The following is a 25,186-nucleotide window of genomic DNA, read 5'->3' as shown; positions in this document are numbered from 1 at the left end:
GAACGCCACAGTTAGTACAAAAACGCCTCAGTCTGTTTTGAAACATAATTTTCATTAGCCAGGTTTTTCACCATAACAGGGATTTAAATTTTATTTTAAAAACAGCCTGCCACTGCCCCCCTCCTCAGGACATATATTTATGCATATGCCTCCACAGGAAAAGATCTAGAGAGCTGCACAAACCGGTAATATCGTTGCTGCCGAGAAGGGAGAGAAATGATTGAGGTGTGTGTACAGGGAATTCTGCTTCTCTGCATGAGACTTCTCTTTTAATATGAGAATCTATTAATAGAGGCTGCACAAGGTCCCTTCTCTCACCAGCTGTGTAATCTTCAGTAAGTGCTGCTGGTTGAATTGTGTCCCCCACCCAAATCCATATGTTGAAGTCCTGACCCCCAGGGCCTCAACATGTGTGACCTCATTTGGAGATAGGGTCTTTGCAGAGGTCATCAAGTTAAAATGAGGTCATTCAGGTGGGCCCTCATCCAGCATGACCTCACAGAAAGGGGACATTTGGACATTTTGACCTGTGTCAAAGGAAGACGATGTGAAGAGATGCAGGGAGAAGGTGGCCATCTACAAGCCACAAGAAAGACCTGGAATAATCCCGGCCCAGCCTCAGAAGAAACCAACCCAGCCTGCACCTTGAGCCCAGACTCATGGCCTCCAGCAGGATGAGAACATAAATTCCTCTTGTTTTAGCACCCCATCTGTGGACATGGTGCAAGCTTGTAGCACCCCAAGGGTTTCTGGTGTCTCAGGATAAAGACCAAACGGCCCCACTCACCTGAGCCTCAGGGCCAGCTCTGGCCCCTGCACCCTCCTGGCCTGTCTGCCCCATGCTGATCCCCGACATTAGCTCTGTGTCTTCCTCGGCCATGTGGAGCCCACTCACACTGCCGTGTGGGGTTCAGCCTGGGCTTCAACCTCTGGAGGATGTAGCTGAGATCCCTGCCCCGGGGCATGGTGGGGGTTGAAGAGCAAGTGTGTGCTGGGGCTCAGGGAGGCATCTCGGCCTAGAAGGTCAGGCCCGTTCAGACTCAGGCCATGCCACTGTGGCCCCCAGCCCTGCAGCATTTGATAAGGCTTCTATCTGGCCCCAAGGGCGGGCTTCCTGGGCACACCCCCCATGCAGTCAGGCACACGCTCCCACACTCAGAAGGGCCCCACACTGGCCTTAACGCTCTGTCGTCATCGTCTTGAAATTCTTAATACTTTTTGAACAAGGGGCCATGCATTTTCAATTTGCACTGGCCGTCAAACTAGGCCACTGGTCCCGGTGCTCCATATTTGTTGTGTGACTCTGGCAGGTACGGCACTAGGGTTGGCAGATGACAAGTCGAGGGAGACAGAGGCGTCCTCAGTCCTCCCAAGCTCCCAGTCGGCTGAAGGAGGCATGTGAGCACGAAGCATCCCGATCTGCACCAGTTGGAGCCAGTGTCCAGCAGGCCATGGCCAGAAAGGACCCCACTATTGTTTCTGGAGGAGCACAGGGGGCAGCAGGCTCCAGGGGACACCAGAGGGCCCACCTTGAGACAAGGTCATGGGGGTGTTCTCCCCGAAGAGCAGACGCTTGAGCTGAAGGAGGAGAATGAGCCAGAAGGCCCAAAAAGAGCATTCCTGGCAGACAGACTGGCTAGTGCACAGGCCCCAGGGTGGGTACAAGTGGGGCATGGCCAAGGGACTGCCAAGTGCTTAGTGGGTGCAGAATGCCAGGAGATCATGAGACAGGAATCACAGGCAAAGTACAGGGCTCATAGAACTTCGGAATGGAAGGGGCTTTCAACAGGACTCACTTGATCAAATGTGCATTTTTATTCAATATTTGAGGACTACAAATATATGTATATTTTGAAACACAGTTGACAGCCGGGCACAGTGGCTCACACCTATAATCCCAACACTTTGGGAGGCCGAGGCAGGAGGATCACTGAGCCCAGGAGTTTGAGACCAGATTGGGCAACATAGCCAGACCCCATCTCTACCAAAAAAAAATTTTTTTAATTAGCTGAGTGGTGCACACCTGTAGTCCCAGGTACTCAGGAGGCTGAGGCCAGAGGATCGCTTGAGCCCAGGAGTTTGAGGCTGCAGTGAGCCAATCCCACTACACTCCAGCTTATGTGACAGAATGAAACCCTGACTCAAAAAAAAAAAAAAAAAAAGGAAAGAAAAGAAAAGAAAGAAGAGAAGAGAAAAGAGAAAAGAAAGAAAAGAAAAGAAACAAAAAGAAAAGAAAAGAAAAGAATAGCTCTCTCTGGGCTTGGACCTAGTTCGCGGCCACATGGCCAAACTTACCAAGAAAGTCAGGATCGTCGGTAAATACGGGACCCACTGTGGGGCCTCCCTCTGGAAAATGGTGAAGAAAATTGAAATCAGCCAGCACGCCAAGTACACTTGCTCTTTCTGTGGCAAAACCAAGAAGAAGAGACGAGCTGTGGGGATCTGGCACTGTGGTTCCTGCATGAAGACAGTGGCCGGCGGTGCCTGGACATACAATACCACTTCCGCTGTCACGGTAAAGTCCGCCATCAGAAGACTGAAGGAGTTGAAAGACCAGTAGACGCTCCTCTACTCTTTGAGACATCACTGGCCTATAATAAATGGGTTAATTTATGTGAAAAAAAAGAAAAAAGAAAGAAAGAGAAAAAAGAACAAAGAAACACAGCTGACCCTTAAATCACGTGAGTTTCACCTGCCCGGGTCACTTATCCCCAGATTTTCTTCTACCTCTGCTGCCCCTGAGACAGCAAGACTAGCCCCTCCTCTTCCTCCTCCTCAGCCTACTCAACATGAAGATGATGAGGATGAAGACCTTTATGAGGAGCCACTTCCACCTAATGAATACTAAATATGTTTTCCTTATGATTTTGTCAATAACATTTTCTTTTCTCTAGTTCACTTTATTGTAAGAATACAGTATATAATACATATTATATATGAAATATGTGTGAATTGACTATATTATCAGTAAGGCTTCCAGTTAACTGTAGACTATTAATAGTTAGGTTTTGGGGGAGTTGAAAGTTACTGGTGGATTTTCAGCTGTGTGGGGCATTGGTGCCCCTAACTCTGGTGTTGTGTTGTTAAAGGTCAACTGTGAACATACTGTGGATACCCGTGAGCCCAGCCCTCATCCCAGAAACCACAATGTTGCCCATGTCTTTGTCCACTCACCTGTTCTCCATTTCTGAATTTTGTGTTTATCCTTTCCTTATTTTTTTTCAGGGTACAGGTGCCCCCGAACAGGGTATTTTTTTAGCTGTGCTTGTTCCTGAGGTTGATGAAAGTCATAGCTCACTGTACGTATTCTTTTGCGTTTGCTTCTGGCACTCGATATTATGTTTCTAAGGTGTGAGCACACTATTAGGTGTGGCTGTAGCTCCTCCATTTTCACTTCTGGATAATATTCCAACGTGTGAGGAAGCTGCAAGTTATTTTTCTCTTCTATCTACGATCATCTTGTTTGTCTCTAGCTTTTGGCTTTTACAAATAAGGCTCTTAGGAACCTTCTTGGACTTGTTGCTGGGTGTACATATGACAAAATCATAGTCATGATCTCTTAATGCCTCATGACTCACATTAGTGGGGCCCAACCAGTGTGCTTTCTTAATGAAAGAAAAGAGAATACTTGGGAGTGGATGTCTCATAGTAAGAGCCAATATTGTTTCCTGAAACTTCTGTTTCCATTATGTGCATGTTTATGTGCCTGTGTGCACGCACTGTGAGTGCATATATATGTGTGTGCATGCTTGCATTGTGTGTGAGTGCATGTGTGTGTGCATGCTTGTATTGTGTGTGAATGCATGTGTGTGTGCGTGCTTGCATTGTGTGTGAGTGCATGTGTGTGTGCATGCTTGCATTGTGTGTGAGTCCATGTGTACGTGTGTGTGCATGCTTGCATTGTGTGTGTGCACTGTGCATGTGTGCATGCTTGCATTGTGTGTATGCACTGTGCATGTGTGCATGCTTGCATTGTGTGTGTGTGCACTGCATGTATGCATGCTTGCATTGTGTGTGAGGCATGTGTATGTGTGCATGCTTGCATTGTGTGTGAGTTCATGTGTGTGCATGTGTGCATGTTTGCATTATGTGTGAGTGCATGTCTCACACATTGTGCATGTTTGCATTGTGTATGTATGTGTCAGTGCATGTGTGTGCAGAGGAGTATATATCAGATGGTGATGTAAGATGTATTTCTGATTGTGATTCACAGAAAATGTTTGTAAACCACTGATCTCATGCTGTAAATGCCTATAAAGTTAACTTAGAAAAGTTATTTTACAGCCGGGCCCGGTGGTTCAAGCCTGTAATCCCAGCACTTTGGGAGGCTGAGACGGGTAGATCATGAGGTCAGGAGATCCAGACCATTCTGGCTAACACAGTGAAAGCCCGTCTCTACTAAAAAATACAAAAAACTAGCTGGGCGAGGTGGTGGGCGCCTGTAGTCCCAGCTACTTGAGAGGCTGAGGCAGAAGAATGGCGTAAACCCAGGAGGCGGAGCTTGCAGTGAGCTGAGATCGGGCCACGGCACTCCAGACTGGGCAACAGAGCAAGACTCTGTCTCAAAAAAAAAAAGTGTTATTTTACTAAGTACTCATCCCAATTTATGCTCCCATGGGCAGGGTTCCCATTGGTCCTCACCTACACTTGCTATTTTTGGAATTCATAAATTTTGATAATCCAATGTGTGCAGAATATAACCTTATTGGGTCTTAATTTGCACAGCCCTGATTATTAATGCGTTTGACAGTCTCTATGTATCTTTTTTTTTTTTGAGATGGAGTCTCGCGCTGTGTCACCCAGGCTGGAGTGCAGTGGCGCGATCTCGGCTCACTGCAAGCTCCGCCTCCCGGGTTCACGCCATTCTCCTGCCTCAGCCTCCGAGTAGCTGGGACTACAGGCGCCCGCCACCACGCCCGGCTAGTTTTTTGTATTTTTAGTAGAGACGGGGTTTCACCATGTTAGCCAGGATGGTCTCGATCTCCTGACCTCGTGATCCACCCGCCTCGGCCTCCCAAAGTGCTGGGATTACAGGCTTGAGCCACCGCGCCCGGCCTCTATGTATCTTTATTTACCATTCTCGTTTCCTCTTCTGTGAAATACCAGCTTATGTCTTAACGTCTATTTTTCTCTGGTATGATTTATCTTCTCCTTTAGATTTGGAGGACTTCTTTACACATCCTATATCTTAATCCTCTGCTGGTCATGTGTGTTGCAGATGTCTTTTCATTCTCTTTATGGTATCTTTTGAATAACAGAAGTTCCTCATTTTAATAGGATCGTATTTACCAGGTTGTCTTTCTGTGCTTTTTGCACTTGCACATTTTAAGAAATCCTTTGCTAGCTCAAGATCATAAGATATTCTTCTACATTTTCTTCTAAAAGCTTTAGCATTTTACCTTTTTGTACATTTAAGTTTTTTCCCCCCATTGGAAGTTGATTTGGGGATATGAACTGACTTCTTTTTCCTTTCCATGGGGATAACCAATTGTCCTGGCTCTATTTCTTGACCAGCCCTCTCTTCTCCACTTATCAGTAACCCTGTCCTGTTATCTAGCAAGCCTCTGTAAATTTCAGGAGTCACCATCTGAGCTCTCTGTTCTATTGTTTTGGTCAATTTGTTTATCTTTTCACAGAATATACAATGCTACAGTTACTCGAGTTTTCAATAAATCTTGTAAGAGCTCTGATGCCCCTATATCTTACTGTTTTTCAATTCCTGACACCTTTGCTCTTTCATATACATTTTATAACCACCTTCTCAAGATCCTAAAAAAATAAGATAACCTGTTGGGATTTTGACTGGAATCTATTATACCTATGAACCAGTTTGTAGAAGGTAGACATCTCTTAATATTGTCTATCCTTGAATGTATCTCACTTCATTTATTTATATCTTTAATGTCTTTCATGAAATGTTAAGAATTTTCTCCAAACACATCTTGCATATTTTTATAAAATTTATTCCTAGGTATCTTATATTTTTTAACTACTGTTGTAAATGATATATTCCCTCCCCACAACTATGTGCTGTTATAAAATATAATTGATTCTTATATATTGATTTCTTTTATCCAGACATCTTTCTAAACACTTATTATTTCTAATAATTTATCTGTAGATTTTGAGTTTTTACATAGACAATCATATCATCTACAAATAGTGATCATTTTATTTCTTTTAAAATACGTATACCTTTTATTTCTTTTTCTTGTTTTGCTATAAGGACTGTCAGTAAAACATTGAAAGTCATTGTCATTCATTGTGATGGAGGCATCCTTGTCTTATTTATTCCCGATCTCAGAAGTTCAGTATTTCATCACTAAGAAATATCATTTAGAATAGGCTTTTTTGGTACATAATGCCCTTAATCAGCATAGATACATATCAAACTATTTCTCATTTTTAAATTATGAATGGGTTTGGAATTTTATCAAATGCATTTTCTGCATCTTTGAAAAGATCTTTTAATCTGTAAATGTGGCAAGGATATTTACACATTTTTCTAATGTTAATGAGTTGCATTATTAGGATAGACCGAACATGGACATAATGTGTTATCTTTACATTCCATTTACTCATATTTTATTTACGACTTTTGCAACCATGTCCATAAATGCGATTGGCCTATACCTTTCCTCTCTCATACTGTCCTTAATTTTTCCTTTTCACACTGCCCTCAAAAGGATTCAGGGTCTCTGTCTTGCAAGAGTACTTTCCAAAACCCGGAAGGGTATCGAGTGTGAGAACCCTAGCAATGTGTTCACATGGACTTAAGTTTTTGAAAACATAGCAGATTTCAATATTAATCAGTGAAGAGACAGTTTCTTCCCACTCTGTCTTTTGCTGGTTCTTTCACTGGTTCTTCACACTCTGCCTTTTGCTGTGAATGTTGAAGTGACCGCGGGCACTTGGGGGATCAGCTTACGGAGAGGTTGTGTTGAGAATTATTTTAGTTAGTGCCGTTAAGTTTGTGTGTATGCAGCCACTTCCATATGTCATTAAGTTCTCGCTAGCAAGGTCAGGGTAGGACTGGCTTCCCCAAATACCCCTGCTTCTCACTGTCCTACCTGCCCACTGTCATGGTGTGAAGATGCACCATGAATGTGTCCTCAGCACCAATCACTAGAACTATGGGGCAGTGGAGAGACAGGTGTGAAATGTGCAGAACCAGAAGCTAGTCTAGGGAAAGTTGTTGCAAATCTCATAGCTTATACATGAAAGAAAATTCACAGAAGTTTTCCAAATTTGATAATCTAAAAACTTATGACATTATAATAATGAGTTGTTAAGCTGAAAAAGAAATCTCCTGAATGATCGGTAACAAAAAATATTTTTACAACAAAGGAAGAAGAAAGAATAAGCGGCCTTTCTACTCTTGCCATAGAAAATGAAAATATGAAATCTTTGTCATGTGGAGAGGTAAAGCCAACCCAATCTAAAAAGTGTAGGAAAACACTATTGTAGAAGACTCAATTGAATAATAAAAATAATATACGAGTTCTCTAAATTTTGTGTTTGTGGTACGTGTCAGCTTTATAAAATTTGTAATTTATTGTTATTTTCCAATTCTAAATATTTACTTTTATGCCAATTTTGAATTTTTGTATGAATTTCCATTCTTTTTCTTAAGAGGGCCCCCGAAATTGAATAAACTTCAGGCTCTACAAGACGTAAATCTGCCATTCATACTAAGAGCTCACAGAGTGAGTTGGAGATTGCACCCTTTCTCTACTTTCTGGACGAGTTTATGTAAAATTGGAGTGATATTGTTCTTTTCTTCTCTTTTTTCATCCAGACAAAGTTTCACTCTTGTTGCCCAGGCTGGAGTGCAGTGGCGTAATCTCGGCTCACTGCAACCTCTGCCTCCCAGGTTCAAGCGATTCTTTTGCCTCAGCCTCCAAAGTAGCTGGGATTACAGGTGCCCGCCACCACACCCAGCTAATTTTTTTGTATTTTTAGTAGAGACAGGGTTTCACCATGCTGGCCAGGCTGATCTCGAAACTCCTGACCTCGTGATTCGCCCGCCTCGGCTTCCCAAAGTGCTGGGATTACAGGTGTGAGCCACCGTGCCCGATCCTAATTTTTTTTTTTTTTTTTTCTTTGTAGAGATGGGTTTTCTCCATGTTGCCCAGGCTAGAGTCTCAAACTCCTGGACTCAAGCAATCCACCTGCCTCAGCCTACCAGAGTGCTGGGATTTCAGGTGTGAGCCACTGCACCTGGCCTGCCTGGTTTTGTTTGTTTGTTTGGTTTTGTTTGTTTGTTTGATTAGTGTTTGATGTTGGTTTGGGTTACATTTGGGGCGGGGAGCAGATTTTTAAATTATTCCTCAATTTCTTCAACACTTACAGAACTATTCAGGTTATAAACACACACGTTGGATCATAAACTACTTTTTTTATAAAAACGTGCTGGATCTGTAGTTTTGTCTCTTTTTCATTCTCAGTATTATTAATCTCTCCTCTCCTCTTTTCCCCCTACTCACTCACTCTCCTTTCCTTTCTTTCCTTTATTTGATCAATCTTAGCAGAGGTTGATCTAATCTCTCAGGGGTTTCACAGAAGCAACTTAGACCTCGTTCATTCTCTCTTCTAGTTTTGTTTTCTATTTTATTAGCGTCTGCTTTTTTCTTCTCCTTTATTTCGGCTTATTCAATTTTTCTATTTCTAACTTCTTAAATTGGATGGTTATCTTTAATTCTTAGGCTTTCTTCTTTTAACAATATGCTCATAAGCCTATAGGTTTACCTCAAAGTATTGATTTTTATCTGAATTCCATGAGTTTTGATGTGTACTATTTTTACTTTTTGCTTAGTTCTAAGATCTGTGTTCTTTTGATTTTGATTTTGATTTCTCCATTGATGCCTGAGTGTTTGGGAAGTGTTTTTAATTTCCAAACACATAGAAATGTTTTAAATATCTTTATTACTAGCTTTTAATTTATTTGCATTGCAATCAGAACTGTAGCCTGTATAATACCAATTCTTTGAATTCTTTGAGACATTGTATGGCCTAGTATGGGGTCAGTTTTTGTAAATGTTGCATATGTGTTTGAAAAGAATGTTCACACTCTAATTGTTGGACACAGTAATATATATGTGTGTGTGTGTGTGTGTGTGTACATTAGTCCCTCCCTTAACCTCAGAGGAGGCATTCCAAGACCTCCAGTGGGTGCCCCAGACTGTGGATAATACCAAATCCTATGTATACTATGTTTTTTCCTCTTATCGCATTGTATAGGGCAGGCAGTGTATATGTGGATACACTAGACAAAAGGGGGGTTCACATCCTGGGTGGGATGGAGCAGGATGGTGCAAGATTTCATCATGCTACTCAGAACAGCACTCAATTTAAAATGTATGAGTTGTTTATTTCTGGAATTTTCCATTTAATATTTCCAGATCATGGTTGACTGCAGGTAACTGAAACCACGGAAAGCAAAACCGCACATGAGGGGACCACTGTGTACACTATGCTTACATAACACACATGCATACACACACATACACACACAGATGCACACACAGGCACACACATATATATGAAAGGAATTAAACTTGTTCATTGTGTTTTTTAAGCTTTTGTGTCATTACTGATCTTTTGTCTACTTGGTCTATAAATAATCAGAAGAGTTGTGCAAAACTATGCCATTATAATGATGGATTTGTCAATATTTCGCTCTAGCTCTAGCAATGTTTGCTTTGTATGTTCTGATATGGCCGTCTTTTCTTGGCAGGTTGGACCTTTTGTGGAGTGACCACCTTTATCCCTAATAGCGCTTTTTATTGCATATCGTACTCTACCTGATTTTGATGTAGCCACCCATTTTCCTTTTACTTAGTATTTGGCAAGTTTTGTGAATTATTTCACTTTCATACTTTCTGTGTCCCTATAATTCAAGTATGTCTGTTGTAAATAACACATAGCTAGCGGTTTCAAAATCCAATTAGATAATCTCTGTTAATTGGTAATTAAACCATTTACATTTTTTCATATTTGTTTTTAACCATCTTTTATTTCCCACAAACTACACTTTTTATGCTCCTTTTCTCCTTTCTTGCTTTTTTTTAATATTTAAGGAATTAGTTTATTTATACTTACTCTTATCACTTTATCTTTCTTCTGGTTTAGAAGTTACACAATGCTTCTATTATTTTAGCAGCTAACTCTTGAAATTATAATATCTTAACTCTTTTCCTGATTAATGCAAGAAATTTAGAACACTAACCTAATCATTTATCTTCCAAATTACATACTTCTGTTTTCCAGGATTTTTGTTCTGTCCTTTTCCTCTTTTCTTAACCCCACAAAATTAGAGGGTATTATTTTATTTCTTTATTTAAAGAATTACATTTTCCAATTCTTTGCTTGTTATTTCTTCTTAAAACTAAGACCTTCCCAGCCTGGCCAACATGGTGAAACCTCATCTCTACTGAAAATACAAAAATTAGCCAGCCATGGTGGTGTGTGCCTGTAATCCCAGCTACTCGGAGGCTGAGGCAGAAGAATTGCTTGAACCTGGGAGGCAGAGGTTGCAGTGAGCCAAGATCGTGCCACTGCACTCCAGCCTGGTGACAGAGCAAGACTTCATCTAAAAAGAAAAACAAAAAACAAAAAACAAAATAAAACAAAAAAAAAAAACCTTCCCTCCTGTAAATTTTCCTTCCTAATAAATTTCTTTGTTTAGAAGTTCATTTAATAGAGTGTAGGATGATGAACACTTTCAGTATTGTTTATTTGAAAATGTCTTTGTTTTGCCCTTGTTGTTGAAAGAGTATTTTGATGGGTACACAAATCTAGGTTGGTGACTACTTTCTGTTTGGTGCTTTGCAGGGTCAAGTGTTTATTTCTTTGGATTTTTCTTAATCCCACTTGGTACTCACTGTGCTTCCAGTAGTTTAGTGTCTTTTATCACTTCTGGAAAATTGTTAGACATTCTTCTTCACTGATTGCATCTCCTCTACCCTTTCTTTTTTTTTTTTTTTTTTTTTTTTGTCTTTATGGAAGACATTAGTTAGACTGTCTCATGATAGCTCCTATGTCTCTTAACCTCTTCGTCTTAGTTTGCATTCCCTCTCTTTTTTTCCTAAATTTTGGGTAATTTCTTTACATCTATTTTCCAATTCACTAATCTCCTTTTCAACAGTGTCTAATCTGTTCCCTGAACCAGCCACTAAGTTCTTATTTCAAAAATGTTATTTTTGTTTCTCAAAGTTGTATTTGTTCATTTTCCAGATCTGCTTGGTCATTTTTACGGCTCATGCTGTTCGCTCATTTTTTAACTTACATGTTTTATTTTATTAAACATTTCATGTATATTATTCTATATTCTGTGATAGAGAATTCCAATATCTGATATTCATTTTTTGCTTCTGCCAGCTGTTACTCCATAGTGGATTGTTTACTTGTGTATTGGGGGATCTTTGAGAATTCAGATTTATTTGATCTTAATCTGTGAAAAATATTATAATTGAAAATAATAATGCTTTCTTCTAGAGATTATTTATATTTGCTTCTCCCAGGAGCCAGGGGCATCAGTAGCTTGGGAGCACTCTAGCCCCTGGTCTGCCCAACCTCATGCCACAGGCAAAGAAGACAATGACATCTGTCCTCTGGAGGGGCTCTCCAGGCCCCCCTTAAGCTCACTTTGGGAGCCAGAGAACTCAGAAGCTTCCCTACTTTATGAAAAAGCATAATTTATACCAAATCTAGTTAGGCACAGTGGGGAAGGCCCTCAGAATATTCAGATAAGCTGTACTGCAGAAGCAGAATGCTGATTTGCATTTTTTAAAGATCATGCTTGCTGCTCCGTGGAGAATGAATTACAGGGGACAGAGTGAGTGCCAGGGAAACAGCGAGAGGCCCCTGTCAGCCTTTCATCTGAAAAATGATGGTGACTTGAGCCAGAGTGATGGCAGTGAAAATAAACAGAAGGGTATGAATCCAAGTTAATGGAGTATATGCTGATTAACTTGCGCCCCTTGTTTATTTGTAGGCACGGAAATGTGTGATTAACCACAAAGCTTCATTAACTTGTCATTTCCCTTCCAATATTCATATGTTAGACTTGTAAAAATGAAAACTTTGCTTTCTATATTTGCTAATATCCAGTGTGGCCCAAGATCTAAGGACACAGGCACTCTTGTACATCACTGAGGGAAGATCAATTGAAACAGTATTTTTGGAGGACAATTTGGCCAAATCTATTGACATGTTAATGCACATTCAATTTTTCTGTTAAGAATTTCTCCAATGGAGACCCAGAATATTTATACCAAGACATATTTAAAAGGGTGTCCAATGTATTGTTGTTTTGATAATTGCATATGTGTGTGTGTCTGGGTACCACGACCTAAATGACCATTAACAGAGGATTGCTTAGCTACATCAAGATTCATCTAAATAATGGAATACTATTTTGTCTTTTCCATAAGAGATAAGTCTGCAACAGAAAACTATCTCTGATAATTTAAGTGTAAAAAGCAAAATGCAAAACGATGTGTGTAGAAAGATTGCATTCATAAAAAAAAAAAAAAAAAACTTTAATAGCAGAGATCGGCATGAAACCATTTTTCTGGGAGGATACACAAGGAACTGTTAAAGTGATTCTGTTTGAAGGAAGCAACCAAGGCTTCAGGGTAGGAAGAGACTTGCAGTTTTCATTTTACACCTTTTTTTATACATTTTGAAAATTCCACTGCAAGCCACATATTGCTTTTGTTTGAAGAGTTTAGCCTGTTTTTATTGGACTCTTCTTGATTAGGGCACCGGCCTCCCTGAGTTATTACATATCCTGCTTCTGCCCCTGCATCATCTCTGATTTCTCCGCTGCAGACTGTGAATGTGTGAATGTGTGTTAGTCTCCACAGTCTTAAAAAAAAAAAATCAACTGTCCACAAAGATCGCTAAACCTATTGTTCAGTTAAAACAATAGATTTCAAATAATAGGTATAGGGTGACCCCATTTTTATAAAAATGATAATTGGATAAATACAGGTATGTATGTATAAGGAAAAAAAAGCCTAGAAAGATTTATTATTCATTCAACAAAAATGTATTGCCCGCCTACCATGGGCCAGGCATTGTTGTAGAGATGGAAGTTCAGAGGGGACCAAAGTCCCTGTGCTGTGCCTTTTGGCACCCCCAGACTCTAGAAGCTGGAAGGTAATGTATACCAGCAGGTTAATGGCAGTTCACTCTGGGTTAGGTGACTGTGGACGTGCTTTTAAATCATCTTTGTGCTTTCCTGCATTTTCTGATTTATTTTTTATTTTTTTGCCCTGTGTATGGCATAAAAGAACTTACATAAAAATAATAATTAAACCATTAAGCACAATCTATCTCACACATCTCCCTGGTTTCGACTTTCTTCTCTGTCCATAGCCAAGTTGCTACACTCATCCATGCAATATTTGGGACACACAGATGCTAACATTTTTTTTGTTGTGTGTATGGAAATTAGATTTAACTGGGCATCCTGCATTTTATCTGCAACCCTATTTATCAAACAACTTGCTCCCCACTCTGACTGTGCCCCCTTGCCTGGCCTCTGCCTGAGCCTTCTCCCTCAAGCCACTTCCCTGGGGACTCTGCCTCTCCAGAGGCTGGCTTCTCCAGCCCATTATCGTCCCCAGGTGCTGTGTGGAGAGGTGACTGGGCCCAGCTGGGTGCCCTCTCTATATGCTCAAAATGTACCCCCTAAATGTGGTACTCCTCCCCAGTTCTCTATCTCAGACACCTGCACCCCATCCTTCCCATGTCCCAGGCTGAGAAGCTGCACCCCACTTCACCTTACAAGGTAGCTTCCCCATCTTTGGCCCCAGCCTCAGAGCCTCCTTGCTCAGGAATTGACTTGGTACCCACAGGCCCTCTCAAGTCCCTCCTTCCCCAGCCCTCAGATGTGCACAACATCATCTTTAATGCAAGTCAGCAGGGGCCTTAGAGCCTGGGCCTCCCACCACCTGTCACCAGGTGCCATTCCGGCCATTTGGCCACATCTGATTGTTACTGTTCTGTAATTGAGTCAACATTTCTCTCCACATCAACTAGCTCACTCTCACTTAACTTATTTTTAAAAATAATCTATCCCTCTGTGCCTTAGCCTCATCCTAACAGCAACCCAGGATTGACGTGTCAGTTATTGAATTGAGTCAAAATAGACATGAAATTAATCCAATGCAAAATGTCCACCATGGACCCCTGGAACGGTGGGCAGTGCCACCCAGGAGGCACAGCCAGTGTGGAAAACACTGCTTTTCAAAGCACACACCTGATCTCACCCCCTGCAAGCCCCCTGCCCACCTCCTGGAGAACATTCCAGCCCCGAGAAGCAGCGGGTAAGGCCTCCCTCCGCACCTGCCGCTCTGTGCTTCTCTAGCTCTCCCCATGACAACCCTCTGTACGGTGCCACCATCACGCATGGACTAATTACATCCTCCTCCATCTCTCTCTGCTGGTTCACACCTCCCTGCTACCTTTGCAGCTCCTGCCTGGAGTGCCCATTATAGCTCTCTCCATCTGTCAAGCAGTTTCCTGTCTTGCAAGACCTCAAAGCACACATAGGCAGTGGGGCCCCTCTGGAGGCCCCTCTTCTCTTTGAGCTCCTTTTGGTAAACTGGACCAGTATTAGGCAGAATAATTGGCTTGGAATGTCAGACCCTGAGCCCTTGTAGATGCCTCTGCGCTCTGCAACCCCATGGCCAAGCACATAGTACGTGCCCAATAAATGCTGAGCCAAGACCAGGTCTGTAAGTGCAGGTGGAAAGAGGCTAGGGGTTTACAGTTACTGGACCCAGTTTTGAATTTAGGCCTCTCCACCTGAGGGTTATGTGACAGAGGCGAGATACTGTCAGGCTTTCCCTTCTGAGCCTCCGTTTTGGGGTCTGTAAGATGGGGGCAGTCATCACCCCACTGGAATGTTTGTGATAAGGGTCGAGCAGATCCATGAATGTGGGCTTCGAAGACTCCAGAGCTTTACCAAAAACGTGCATCTTGTTATTGTGGTGGTAACCATGATACTCTGATGACTCACCCGCTGTGGTCATCCAGTTAGCACTGCTTTGTCCCCTTCCTGAGCTATATGTGCTCTTCCCAGGGTAAGAGCACAGCTGGGCCGGGGTCATGAGGGAAGGTGAGCATTACAAGCCTGTTTATTTAACATTTAGGAAGCCAACACATTTTCCTGTACCTTCTCTGCAACACTTAAGCCAATATTTGCGTCTTTGGGATTTTATTTGTATGGTAATTTAAAAATAGGGTGCGGACTTACAGCGGGTCTTTCTCCTGAAACTCTAAAAGCACATTAATTTTCTAGATGGTAAAATAATGCAATAATTAAATATTACCATTTATCTTAAAATCTGGTAACTCCTAGCAAAATGGGTTTTTCGAAACATGATGTAGGTTTTCCCACAAAATTGCACTCTAGGGAAATTTCTTAGTTTGAATGTATGAAAGAGACCACGAACTTAATCTCAACACAATGTAAGAAAGATTGATTTGTTAAATTACAATAATTTTCTTGCATTTAAAATCTCAGTGCTTCCTGTTGCAGCTGACCCAAAGGCCCCCGTATATGTGTCTTTGGGGAGAGGCCCAAGGAGCCGAGATGTCTTGTTTCATTGTTTATGAAGCTTCCCACATGCACTTTTATGTGGTTCCAACTGGAGCTTTTGTTCTGTTGTTGCAAACTTCTCTGAAAGAGGCAACGCTAGGTGACCCTTCGCCCTTGGCTTCAGTCTCTAAATACGTTCTCTGCGCGAGTGGAAAGGAAGATCTCCTATGTGGAAGAAAGTTTGGGCACCAGAGCTGGCCTTGGTGGGCTCCTTCTTCCCCAAGGACTGGGTGGAACGAGGGAGGTTGGGTGACCCTGGGCTGGAGGCCGAAGCTGGAGCCGGCGGTGTGAGGGTTCGCCACAGTATCCCAATCGCCCCTACCAAAGCTCAAGAGGGCCCCCTTGTGGAAGCTCCCAAGAACAGCTCGGTGAGTGGTGTGTTTCCCCCCACGCTGGGGTTCCTCCCAGTCACCCCCGACATCTTGGGGCAGGTCTCAGATCCAAGGATACTCAATGGAAACCACCATCCTCCATCCCTATCTCCTCAAAACCTAAATATTTGTGCGACACGACAAGATTCTTGGCCCCTCTGGGGAAGAGCTGGTGGAGAACCAGTTGCCAAGGCTCCATGAAGAGTTCAGTCCCTCAAACTGGAATCCCAAGAGTCTTTCTCAGGCACCCTTTCTGGGTTCTGAGGGGCCTTCACCGTGATGTATACGAATATCTTCTTTCTTGTTGAATGTGTCAAAACCTTGTGATTATCTTGCCAAAGTCCTGTTCTACAGAACAATGAAAGCTTCAGCCTTCTGCCAAGAGAGCTAATAAGAGTTCAGTCCAACGGGAGACTCCCAGATACACATTCTGTTTGGCAAACACTGACTCCTAACTACACCCCTTAGGGCAGTCCCAGAAAATTCAGTGAGATCCAGGCACGTTCAGAACCCCTTTTACACAGTGATGCTACAAGCTATCATCATCCCCTCACCGGCTCCTCCAAGCACCAGGTGGGATGTTGGCATCAGTGGACAGCATTGGCCAAGTTTGGTATAAATAATGTCTACAGACCAACGTGCAAGCTGGGAACACAGCAGCTAAAGTTGGGCTAACGAGGCCTTGTCTCCAAGATACCGGAACATCTGGGTGAAAAAGGAAACGCTCCCATCCATCACCCTGCTGCCTTGGCTCTTTAGAAACAGCTGGCCTGTGGCTGGGATGTTCCAGTTTCCAACTGGGTGGGAACCTCAGCCAGAGCTAGAGTAATTAGTGTTATCATGGGGCCGAGGGAGAGTTTTCATGTGCACAGTTTTCATTCTGGAACATTCCTAAACAAACAAACAGAAAAACCTAGCTTATGAGCCAGGCTTGGTGGGCCAGAACTCATCTCCCCAGGCCCCCATTCCTTTCCCATTCTGTGGACTGTGCACTTCCCTTCTCTCAGCAGGAGAGGCTAAGCAGAGGCCTCAGGGATGTATCCTCAGTGACCAGCCGCTTCCTCATACACAGCATTTTCCATTGTGATTTAAGCACATGTCACACAAACATGAAGCAGTCACCTTCTCCAGGTGGAACCAGGCAAGGCCCATCTTTGTCCTCCATCCCGTGCTCCAGCCTGACCTGAGACTTTTCATGGAGAACTGGGGGACCAGTAGTGAACCAAACCCTGTCCCTTTGATTGCCTTTCAACCCGCAGCTTCTTAATCCAAAGGACCTTCTGCTCCTCACATCCTCAGACCTGCTCTCCCAGGTACCCAGTTCCTCTTGACTTTCTCAGGGCAGCCTTCAACTCTCTGAGCGCACTGAGCAGAGGAGGACACATTCCAAAGGCTGGGATGCTGAAGGTTGCAGGGAATGGAGGGTACTTTTTTTTTAGAGCATATCATTTCTGTGTTTCCCAAGATAGCAAAGTCCAACCCACTTCCCAACCTGCCTCCCAGCCCTGAACACAAAGATTCTCAGATTAGGTGGATGAGGAGATTCAATTATAGCCAAATGAGAGACATGTGAGGTATCTGAGGACCAGCCATTCACACCAGAGGTTGGGGGCGGGCTCCTTAGAATGCAAAGGGTGTCTCCATATTTCTGTTTGCTGATGCAGCATCCAATAGTAGCGTCCAATCTGCAGCCTTCTCGGGGGAGTTCTGGTGGAAATCCCGCATGCCTTTTGTGCAGTGACTTCATTGGAAAGTACATCTCTGGCTGTAGCAGTGCTGTGATGGCTCTGTTTCCATAGCCAGTCTGAAGCTTACTGGCCACGCATCAGGGGCCACCGTCGCAGCCAGCATATCTCCATTTGTAAAAGGCAGCCTCCTCTAATCAAGAGAGGTTATTTTTTGGGTGGGGAGCCATTGCTGAAATTTTTACTTAAAATATGTGTAAGCTTCCTCCAGGTCCAAACATTCTAGGTGAATTACCTCAAGCTGACAGTTTTGAAATAAACTAAAGGGTTTCAGACATTTTAAGGAAAAAAAAAAATAGCAAATCTTAATCCAAATCTCAGTATATAAAACAGAGCAACAGGTAGGGACCGTTTGGGCTAAAGCTGGGTCAAAGACTACATCTTACCTACTGGGTTGCCCTATCTGTTTCAAAAATAGCCCCAGGAGTCTTCAGAAGCCAACTTGAAAACATCTGATACAGCAAAATGTAACATGCATGCTCCATCCTTGAGCTAGAGCTCTGCTGTCTAATCTGGCAGCTGCCAGCCACATGTAGTCACAGGGCACCAGAAATGTGGCCTGTCTAAATTGAGTTGTGCTATAAGTATAAAATATACACCAAGTTCTGAAGACTTGATATGGGGGGGGGGGGTAAAAAGCACATAAAATATTTCATTAATTGTTGTATTTGTTACATGTTGAAATATAGTACTTGGAGCCAGATAAAATATATCATTAAAATTGATTTTACCTGTCTCTTTTTAGCTTTTTTAACGTGGCTACTAGAAAACATGCACCAATAAAATCACGTGCAGGGCTGACATTTATGGCTTGCATTATGTGCCTATGGAGCTAGTGGAGCCTTCCTGGGGGGTGCAGGACCATGTCAGGATCCTGGTTTCACTAGGGCAGGTTCCAAGGGTGAAAAGAGGCTTTGAAGCAAAGCACCTGGCATTCGCTTCTTAGGCCAGATCCAGCCTATCTAAGCCTGTGACATGATCTGATGCTCACACACTAATCTCCCTTCACCTACTTCTCTTTCCTCTCTACCTGCTTGGATCAGCCTGGGCCCCCAGCCTGCTGGGAACTCCCTGACTGATCACCCTTTCACCCTCAACCAGATTCTTGGCAATCCCAACAACTGTAAACTGTCTCTTTCTCCCCTCCTGCTTCAAGCCTGACTCTAACGGCCACATCCAGAGAGGTGGGAGAAGGGTCATCAAGGAACTCACACACATGCTGCTATGGACCACAAGCCATTCATTCATTCAATGAAAAGTAGTCATTGTAAATAGCATGTATTGAACACTTAGTATATGAAGGCATTGTCCCAAGCACTTTCCATGACTTAACACAACAAATATGTATTGGGCATCCATCAGGCACTGTGCCAGGTGCTGGAGAATTAGCAGTGAGCAAGATAGATGAGGACTCAGCCCTCAGGAGGCTGGCAGAGTAGTGGAGTCACAGTGAGAGGAAGGGAGAAATGAGGGAAGGGAAGGGAAGGGGAAGAGGGAGGGAGGGAGGGAAGGAGGGAAGAAGGAAGGGAGGAAGGAAGGAAGGAAGGAAGGAAGGAAGGAAGGAAGGAAGGAAGGAAGGAAGGAAGGAAGGAAGGAGAAAAGAAAAAGTTAAGAAGCCTAAAGTGACAGCCCACTAGCAGTGAGCACACCTAGCACCCAGATCTTGGTTTCTAAACACCATTTTCCAATAAAAGGAATCAGAGCTCCTTGGAAAAATGGCCAGTTTCAGGGATGGGACTGAAAACAATACAAAATGAGCCTGGAAGATCTTCTGGCACCAGGAAATGAGGAAATACTCCCCCCAAAATGACAAAGACATACAGAAAGGACACAGGAGATTAACTGGAGGAGCTCCCAATGACCAAATCAGGGACAATTTGAGCCACAAAATAAATAATGATAGTAAAGTGTTATAATCAATAAAGTAAAAATAAATATTCAGGAGTTCATAGTAATATAAATAATTGAATAAAAAGATAAATGGGAGAGAAGGGACAGTACATTTTTACAGCACAATTACAGTTAATAAACTCAGAAAGAACTGGGCATAGTGGCTCATGGCTGAAATCCCAGCACTTTGGGAGGCTGAGACAGGCAGATCTCTTGAGCTCAGGAGTTCAAGACCAGTCTGGGCAACATAGTGAGACCCCATCTCTAAAAACAAAAATAAACTCAAAAAGAGTAATGGAACTAGAGAATGACCATTTGAAAAACAATACCAATAATAATTGTAGACAAGAATCATTGACACTTATCAATAGATGCTAAAATTAGTGGGGGAATGTATAATGAAGTACAAGGTATTTCCATTATCTCTGAGTATAGCCCCATAAGGTAATTGTTAATCACAGAGAGAAAAGTAGTAATTTAATAGTAGAGAAACTTGGTAGATGCCTCCTTAAGCCAGTGATCACAGTCAAGATCACCAGGAATGGGATGATTGCCTTGGTGTGCCTCCTGAGATGATGCACTGGGAAGGATACACCATCACTTCCACAACATTCTTACCAGAAACTCATGAGCAGAATTTACTCATGAGGAAACATCAGACCATCCCAAACTAAGGGTACTACAAAATAAGAGCCACTACTCTTCAAAAGTGTCAAAGTCATAGAAGACAAAAAGAAAAGAAATGTCTCAGATTGAAGGAGACATGACAGCTCAATACAATGTGGGATCCTGGATTGGATGCTGGACCAGAAAGGGGACATTAATGGGACAATGGATGAAACTTGAATTAGGTCTGTAGACTCGTTAAGAACACTATATCAATGTTAATGTCCTGGTTCTGATCATTGCACAATGTCTGTGTAAGATGTTAACCTGTAGAGAAACTGGACAAAGCATACACTAGAACTCTTTCTACCATTTTTGCAACATTTTTGTAAGTCTGAAATTATTTCAAAATGAAAAGTCAAAAAAGTAAACCGAAGCAAGAAAGCAGATAATAAATGCCAGATGTGAAGAGTGCTGCACAGGAGAGAAGAGAATGGGGTGAACAGAAGAGGGATGCCTGGAAAGGATGTGCTGCCAGGAAATGCCATTTATGCTGAGACCTCCGTGAAGACGGAGAGCCCAGCACAGAGCAGAGAATGGAACAGCACAGGCAATAGCCTCAAGGCAGCCAAAGGTTTGCCCTTTCAGCACTAGGGACTCACAGTGGAAAAGCACTGTGGGATGGGGTAGATGATCTGGTGGTAAAAAGGCAACCAGTTTCAAATGGCTTCAGAGGCTACACAAGAAAGCTTGAACATTGAACTGAGTGCACTGGGAAATCACTGAAGTTGTTGGCCATTGTTTAAATTTCCATCAAGACATTAGGGATGGTTTGAAGTTATACTTTGATGTGAGCCTATTTGATTAATACCAATCTCTCCAGGAGAACAGGAATTCTGACCATCATGTGCAGCCATATAGAACCAGAGTCCATTTCAGTTCCAGGCATACAACAGGCATTCAATAAGTATTTGGGGCCGGGCGCAGTGGCTCACGCCTGTAATTCCAGAACTTTGGGAGGCCGAGGTGGGCGGATCACGAGGTCAGGAGATCAAGATCATCCTGGCTAACATGGTGAAACCCTGTCTCTACTAAAAATACAAAAATTAGCCAGGCATGGTGGCATGCACCTGTAGTCCCAGCTACTCAGGAGGCTGAGGCAGGAGAATTGCTTGAACCTGGGAGGCGGAGGTTGTAGTGAGCCGATATTGCACCACTGCACTCCAGCCTGGGCGACAGAGCAAGATTCTGTCTCAAAATAAATAAGTAAATAAAAATAAGTGTTTGTGTGGGGGAGAAGAAATGAATGAATGATAGTTGGGTCACCTGGGGGACCTCAATTTTGGATGGTCACTGTTATCTGCTGTGGGTTGAATGTAACCCCCCAAAAAAGATATGTTCGAGTCCTAACCCCCAGTACCTGGGAATAGGACCTTATTTGGATACAGGGTCTTTGCAGATGTCATCAAGTTAGGATGAGGTCATGCTGGTTAGGATTAGGGTGGGCCCTGATCCAGGGATTGGTGCCTTTATAAAAGAAAGGAGAGGGAGATTTGGACACAGGTGCAGACAGAGGAAACACACAAATAGGGAAGAAGGCCATGGGAAGATGGGGGCAGAGAGACTGGCGTGATGCAGCCACAAGCCAAGGGACACCTGGAGTCACCAGGTCCTGGGAGAGGCCCTACCCACACCTTGATTTCAAACTTCAGACTTGCAGACTCCAGACTGGGAAAGGATCGACTCCTGTTGCTTCAGCCACTCAGTATGTGGTCTTTGTCATGGCAGCCCTGAGATGCCCAGATGCTCTCCTTTTGCGTGCCTCAGGTGAGGTGACCAGTTCACCTTGAACTGCTCCTCCCTCCATCTTCCGTGCACCACCCTCAGGCCATTTACCACACCCACGAGTCCCTTGTACATCTACTTATTAAATACGATTTCATTAAAATATAAAAAGAAAATAATTAAAATAAAATACCTAATATTTTAATATCAAGTTCAGATCAATCCCCTTTTAAAACTCAGTCCTCAGCAAAACAGGCCGTGCAAGTACAAGGTTGTTACGGTAACTACCAACACTTTTAACACCTCCTAAAATCGATGCGTGACTGTTGGAATACGAAGTGCTTGCATCGCGCCTAAAATCACCTAGCACCCCACCCTGCATTCATTAGTGCCTTGCTTCGAGAACCTCAGAACAAGCAGATTAAAAGAGAAAAAAGGTACTTTTCTTTTGCTTTTTACCCCCAAAAGAAAGGTACCTGAAAAGCTGATATTTCTCCATCTGCTCTGGCTACAAAGCTCACATCTTTTCTCCACCCTCTTCTCTCTTTGATCCATACCTGCGTTTTTCGTGATCTTTGAAGAAAACATAAATTGTGGCCCCAGGAGTGAAACCTGTCTAAGCCTCGACTGTTCATCTGCAAAATGGAATAACCACACCCACCTAGGAGAATTGCTGGGGAAGGGAATTAAGAGAAGGGCACAGAGTGTAGGATTCCATCTTTATGAAATATCCAGAATAGGCAAATCCACAGAAGCGGAAAACGGAGTCATTGTTGTCTAGATCTAAGAGGAGAGGGGAGCAGGAGTGACTGCTTATGGGCACAGGGTCCCCTTCTGAGGTGATGACAACGTTCTGGAATGAGATCATGGTGGTGGTTGCATGGTATTGTGAATGTACTAATGCTACCAAATGGTTCACTTTAAAATGGTGCCTTTTTTTTTTTTTTTTTTTTTGAGACTGAGTCTCACTCTTGTCACCCAGGCTAGACTGCAATGACATGATCTCGGCCCACTGCAACCTCCGCCTCCTGGGTTCAAGCAATTCTTCTGCCTCAGCCTCCCAAATAGCTGGGATTACAGGCGTGCGCCACCATGCCCAGCTAATTTTTCTACTTTTAGTGGAAACAGGGTTTTACCATGTTGGCCAGGCTGGTCACAAACTCCTGACCTCAGGTGATCCGCCCACCTCGGCCTCCCAAAGTGCTGGGATTACAGGTGTGAGCCACTGTGCCTGGCCGACATGGTACCTTTGATGTTAGGTGTATTTTACTGGGTGTATTGTTGTGTTTTATTTGGTTAAGAAGCATCTGTCTGCAGAGGAGCGACAATGGCCAAGTCCCTCCACTCCTCCGAACTGCAGTTTCCTCATCAGCAAAATGGGTTCATTGACCGAACCCATGTCACAGGTGGTTGTGCCAATAACACCTGTCAATCCTTTGGGCTCTGCCAGGGTACTGACGCGCTGCCGCTGGGAGGACTCAAGGTCATAATGCAGATGAAGCACCTGACCTTGGGCCTCCCACTCAGGAGACGCTGGGCACCACTTGATGATCTCAAGACAACCTTAGCCGAGTGCCCACACTTATGTGTGTACTCAGTGAGTGTCCTCTCCCCGGAAGGCCCCAGGCAGGTCCATACGGTATTTGTTCATGAGGCCTGTTTCTGGTGCTCTGATTCAGGACGACACATCGGCCTCAAGCAGGTCATATTTTAAGCTCCGGTAGCCTGGTCTGAGCAATTGGGAACTCTAGATTTAATTCTTCAGGTAATTTGAACGATGCTATCTAATTTCAAATGTCCTGCTCTTATGAATGCAAAAGCAGCATAATTTTTAATTAGTGGGTAAACAGTAAATAATGAATGACAGTAAGTGGACACCACTGTTAATTAAAAATCCATGGTTGATAAAAATCAATTTGGTCCATGCATTTAACTCCGTCTATCACTTCCCTGCAAAAAGTTGTGTAACTCAACCCACCGCACCATCTACTTTCAGCTGTTATTTCTTTAGTTAAGACTTTTTTGGAGGAAGAGAAAGAGGAAGTGGAGGGAAAGCAAAGAAAATCCAACATTCTACCCCAAGAGCTGTGTTGGAGAAAATGTCATGCAATCATTTATAATTGGTCAATTTTGCTTTTGCAACCTTGAAGTTGAGACTTCATGCATGACCCAGAGGTGACATGATGCTCCTCAAGAGGTGCCCGGCATTGCTTCGCATTTGTGTGTACATGTTCCGAATGCAGCCACATTTCGCTGTATCTCAGAGTCTCCCAACATAATTAAATCCCAATTCCTCACAGAAAAACAAGATAAATAAAATGCACTCGGCAGAAACACAGGATCTGAGGATTCATGACAAAACACCACTTCAAGGGCCATCTAGTCTCAGTGACTTCAGGGAGGGTGCAGGGGGGGGAAAAAAAGTCTTGTTTTCTTTTGAACAGAAAAACACTTCCTCAAGAGCCCAAGTTTTGTGGAAACAATGACAAGATAATTTGCAGGACCCCTTCACTATTTCACTCTGAAACATAAGCTGGATTTTCCTACCAGGCAAATATTGCTGACCCCTTTTGATCCTTTTCCTCGCTCTGTTTTCATCCATTCCCCCAAATCAACACTTTTGGACAGGTTTCATTGACACTGGAGATGTTCAAATTAACCTGCAGAATTGAATCCAGGGAACCCAATGTCTTCTGAAGACGCAGATTGCAGAAGCCCCCAAATGCACGAGGTGTTGACGCTGACGTGCACCCATCAGCTCAGGACTCCTGGCGAGTTGTATAGGGACCTGGCCCAACTTTGGTGCCTACCCACCCACTACAACGTCCTGCAACAAATTTCTGCAAATTAGACATGCTACCTTAAGACAAAACAACCACAGCCTCTCTCTTTCAAGATCCTGCTGGCATTTCATTCACTTGGTAGAGTGGCCCTGAGTGCTGATGAGTCGGTGTGGTGACACCTTGGCCCTGGCTGGGTGGCTATTTGTTTTCATTTCTCCTATTTGGCTAATTAAAGCCAATAATCAGTTGCAGGATGAACCAAGATTACAACAGGGACCTTGGGCTACACCAGCATTTGTACTCATGCCTTCGTTTATTCAGTCGGCCAATGTTTGTTGACTGCCCTGAGTTTTACCCCGCCTCCAAGTCAGCCCCTTCTGTGTTCTCTGGGGA

The 25,186-nt window shown here is 43.3% G+C and overlaps 1 protein-coding gene across 1 annotated transcript; it reads left to right on the top strand.

Moving 5' to 3' along the window:
* The first annotated feature begins 2,260 nt into the window (after nt 1-2,260).
* On the top strand, nt 2,261-2,616 carry LOC101011811 (putative 60S ribosomal protein L37a). The gene has a single exon (XM_003904561.5). It carries the CDS (start codon nt 2,282-2,284, stop codon nt 2,558-2,560), a length of 279 nt encoding a protein of 92 aa, XP_003904610.1. The 5' UTR covers nt 2,261-2,281; the 3' UTR covers nt 2,561-2,616.
* Nucleotides 2,617-25,186: the final 22,570 nt, after the last annotated feature.

The sequence above is a fragment of the Papio anubis genome, chromosome 16, assembly GCF_008728515.1.
Source record: "Papio anubis isolate 15944 chromosome 16, Panubis1.0, whole genome shotgun sequence".
NCBI lineage: Eukaryota > Metazoa > Chordata > Mammalia > Primates > Cercopithecidae > Papio > Papio anubis.
The sequence above is the reverse complement of the archived record's forward strand: the minus strand, read 5'-3'. Positions and strand labels throughout refer to the sequence as shown.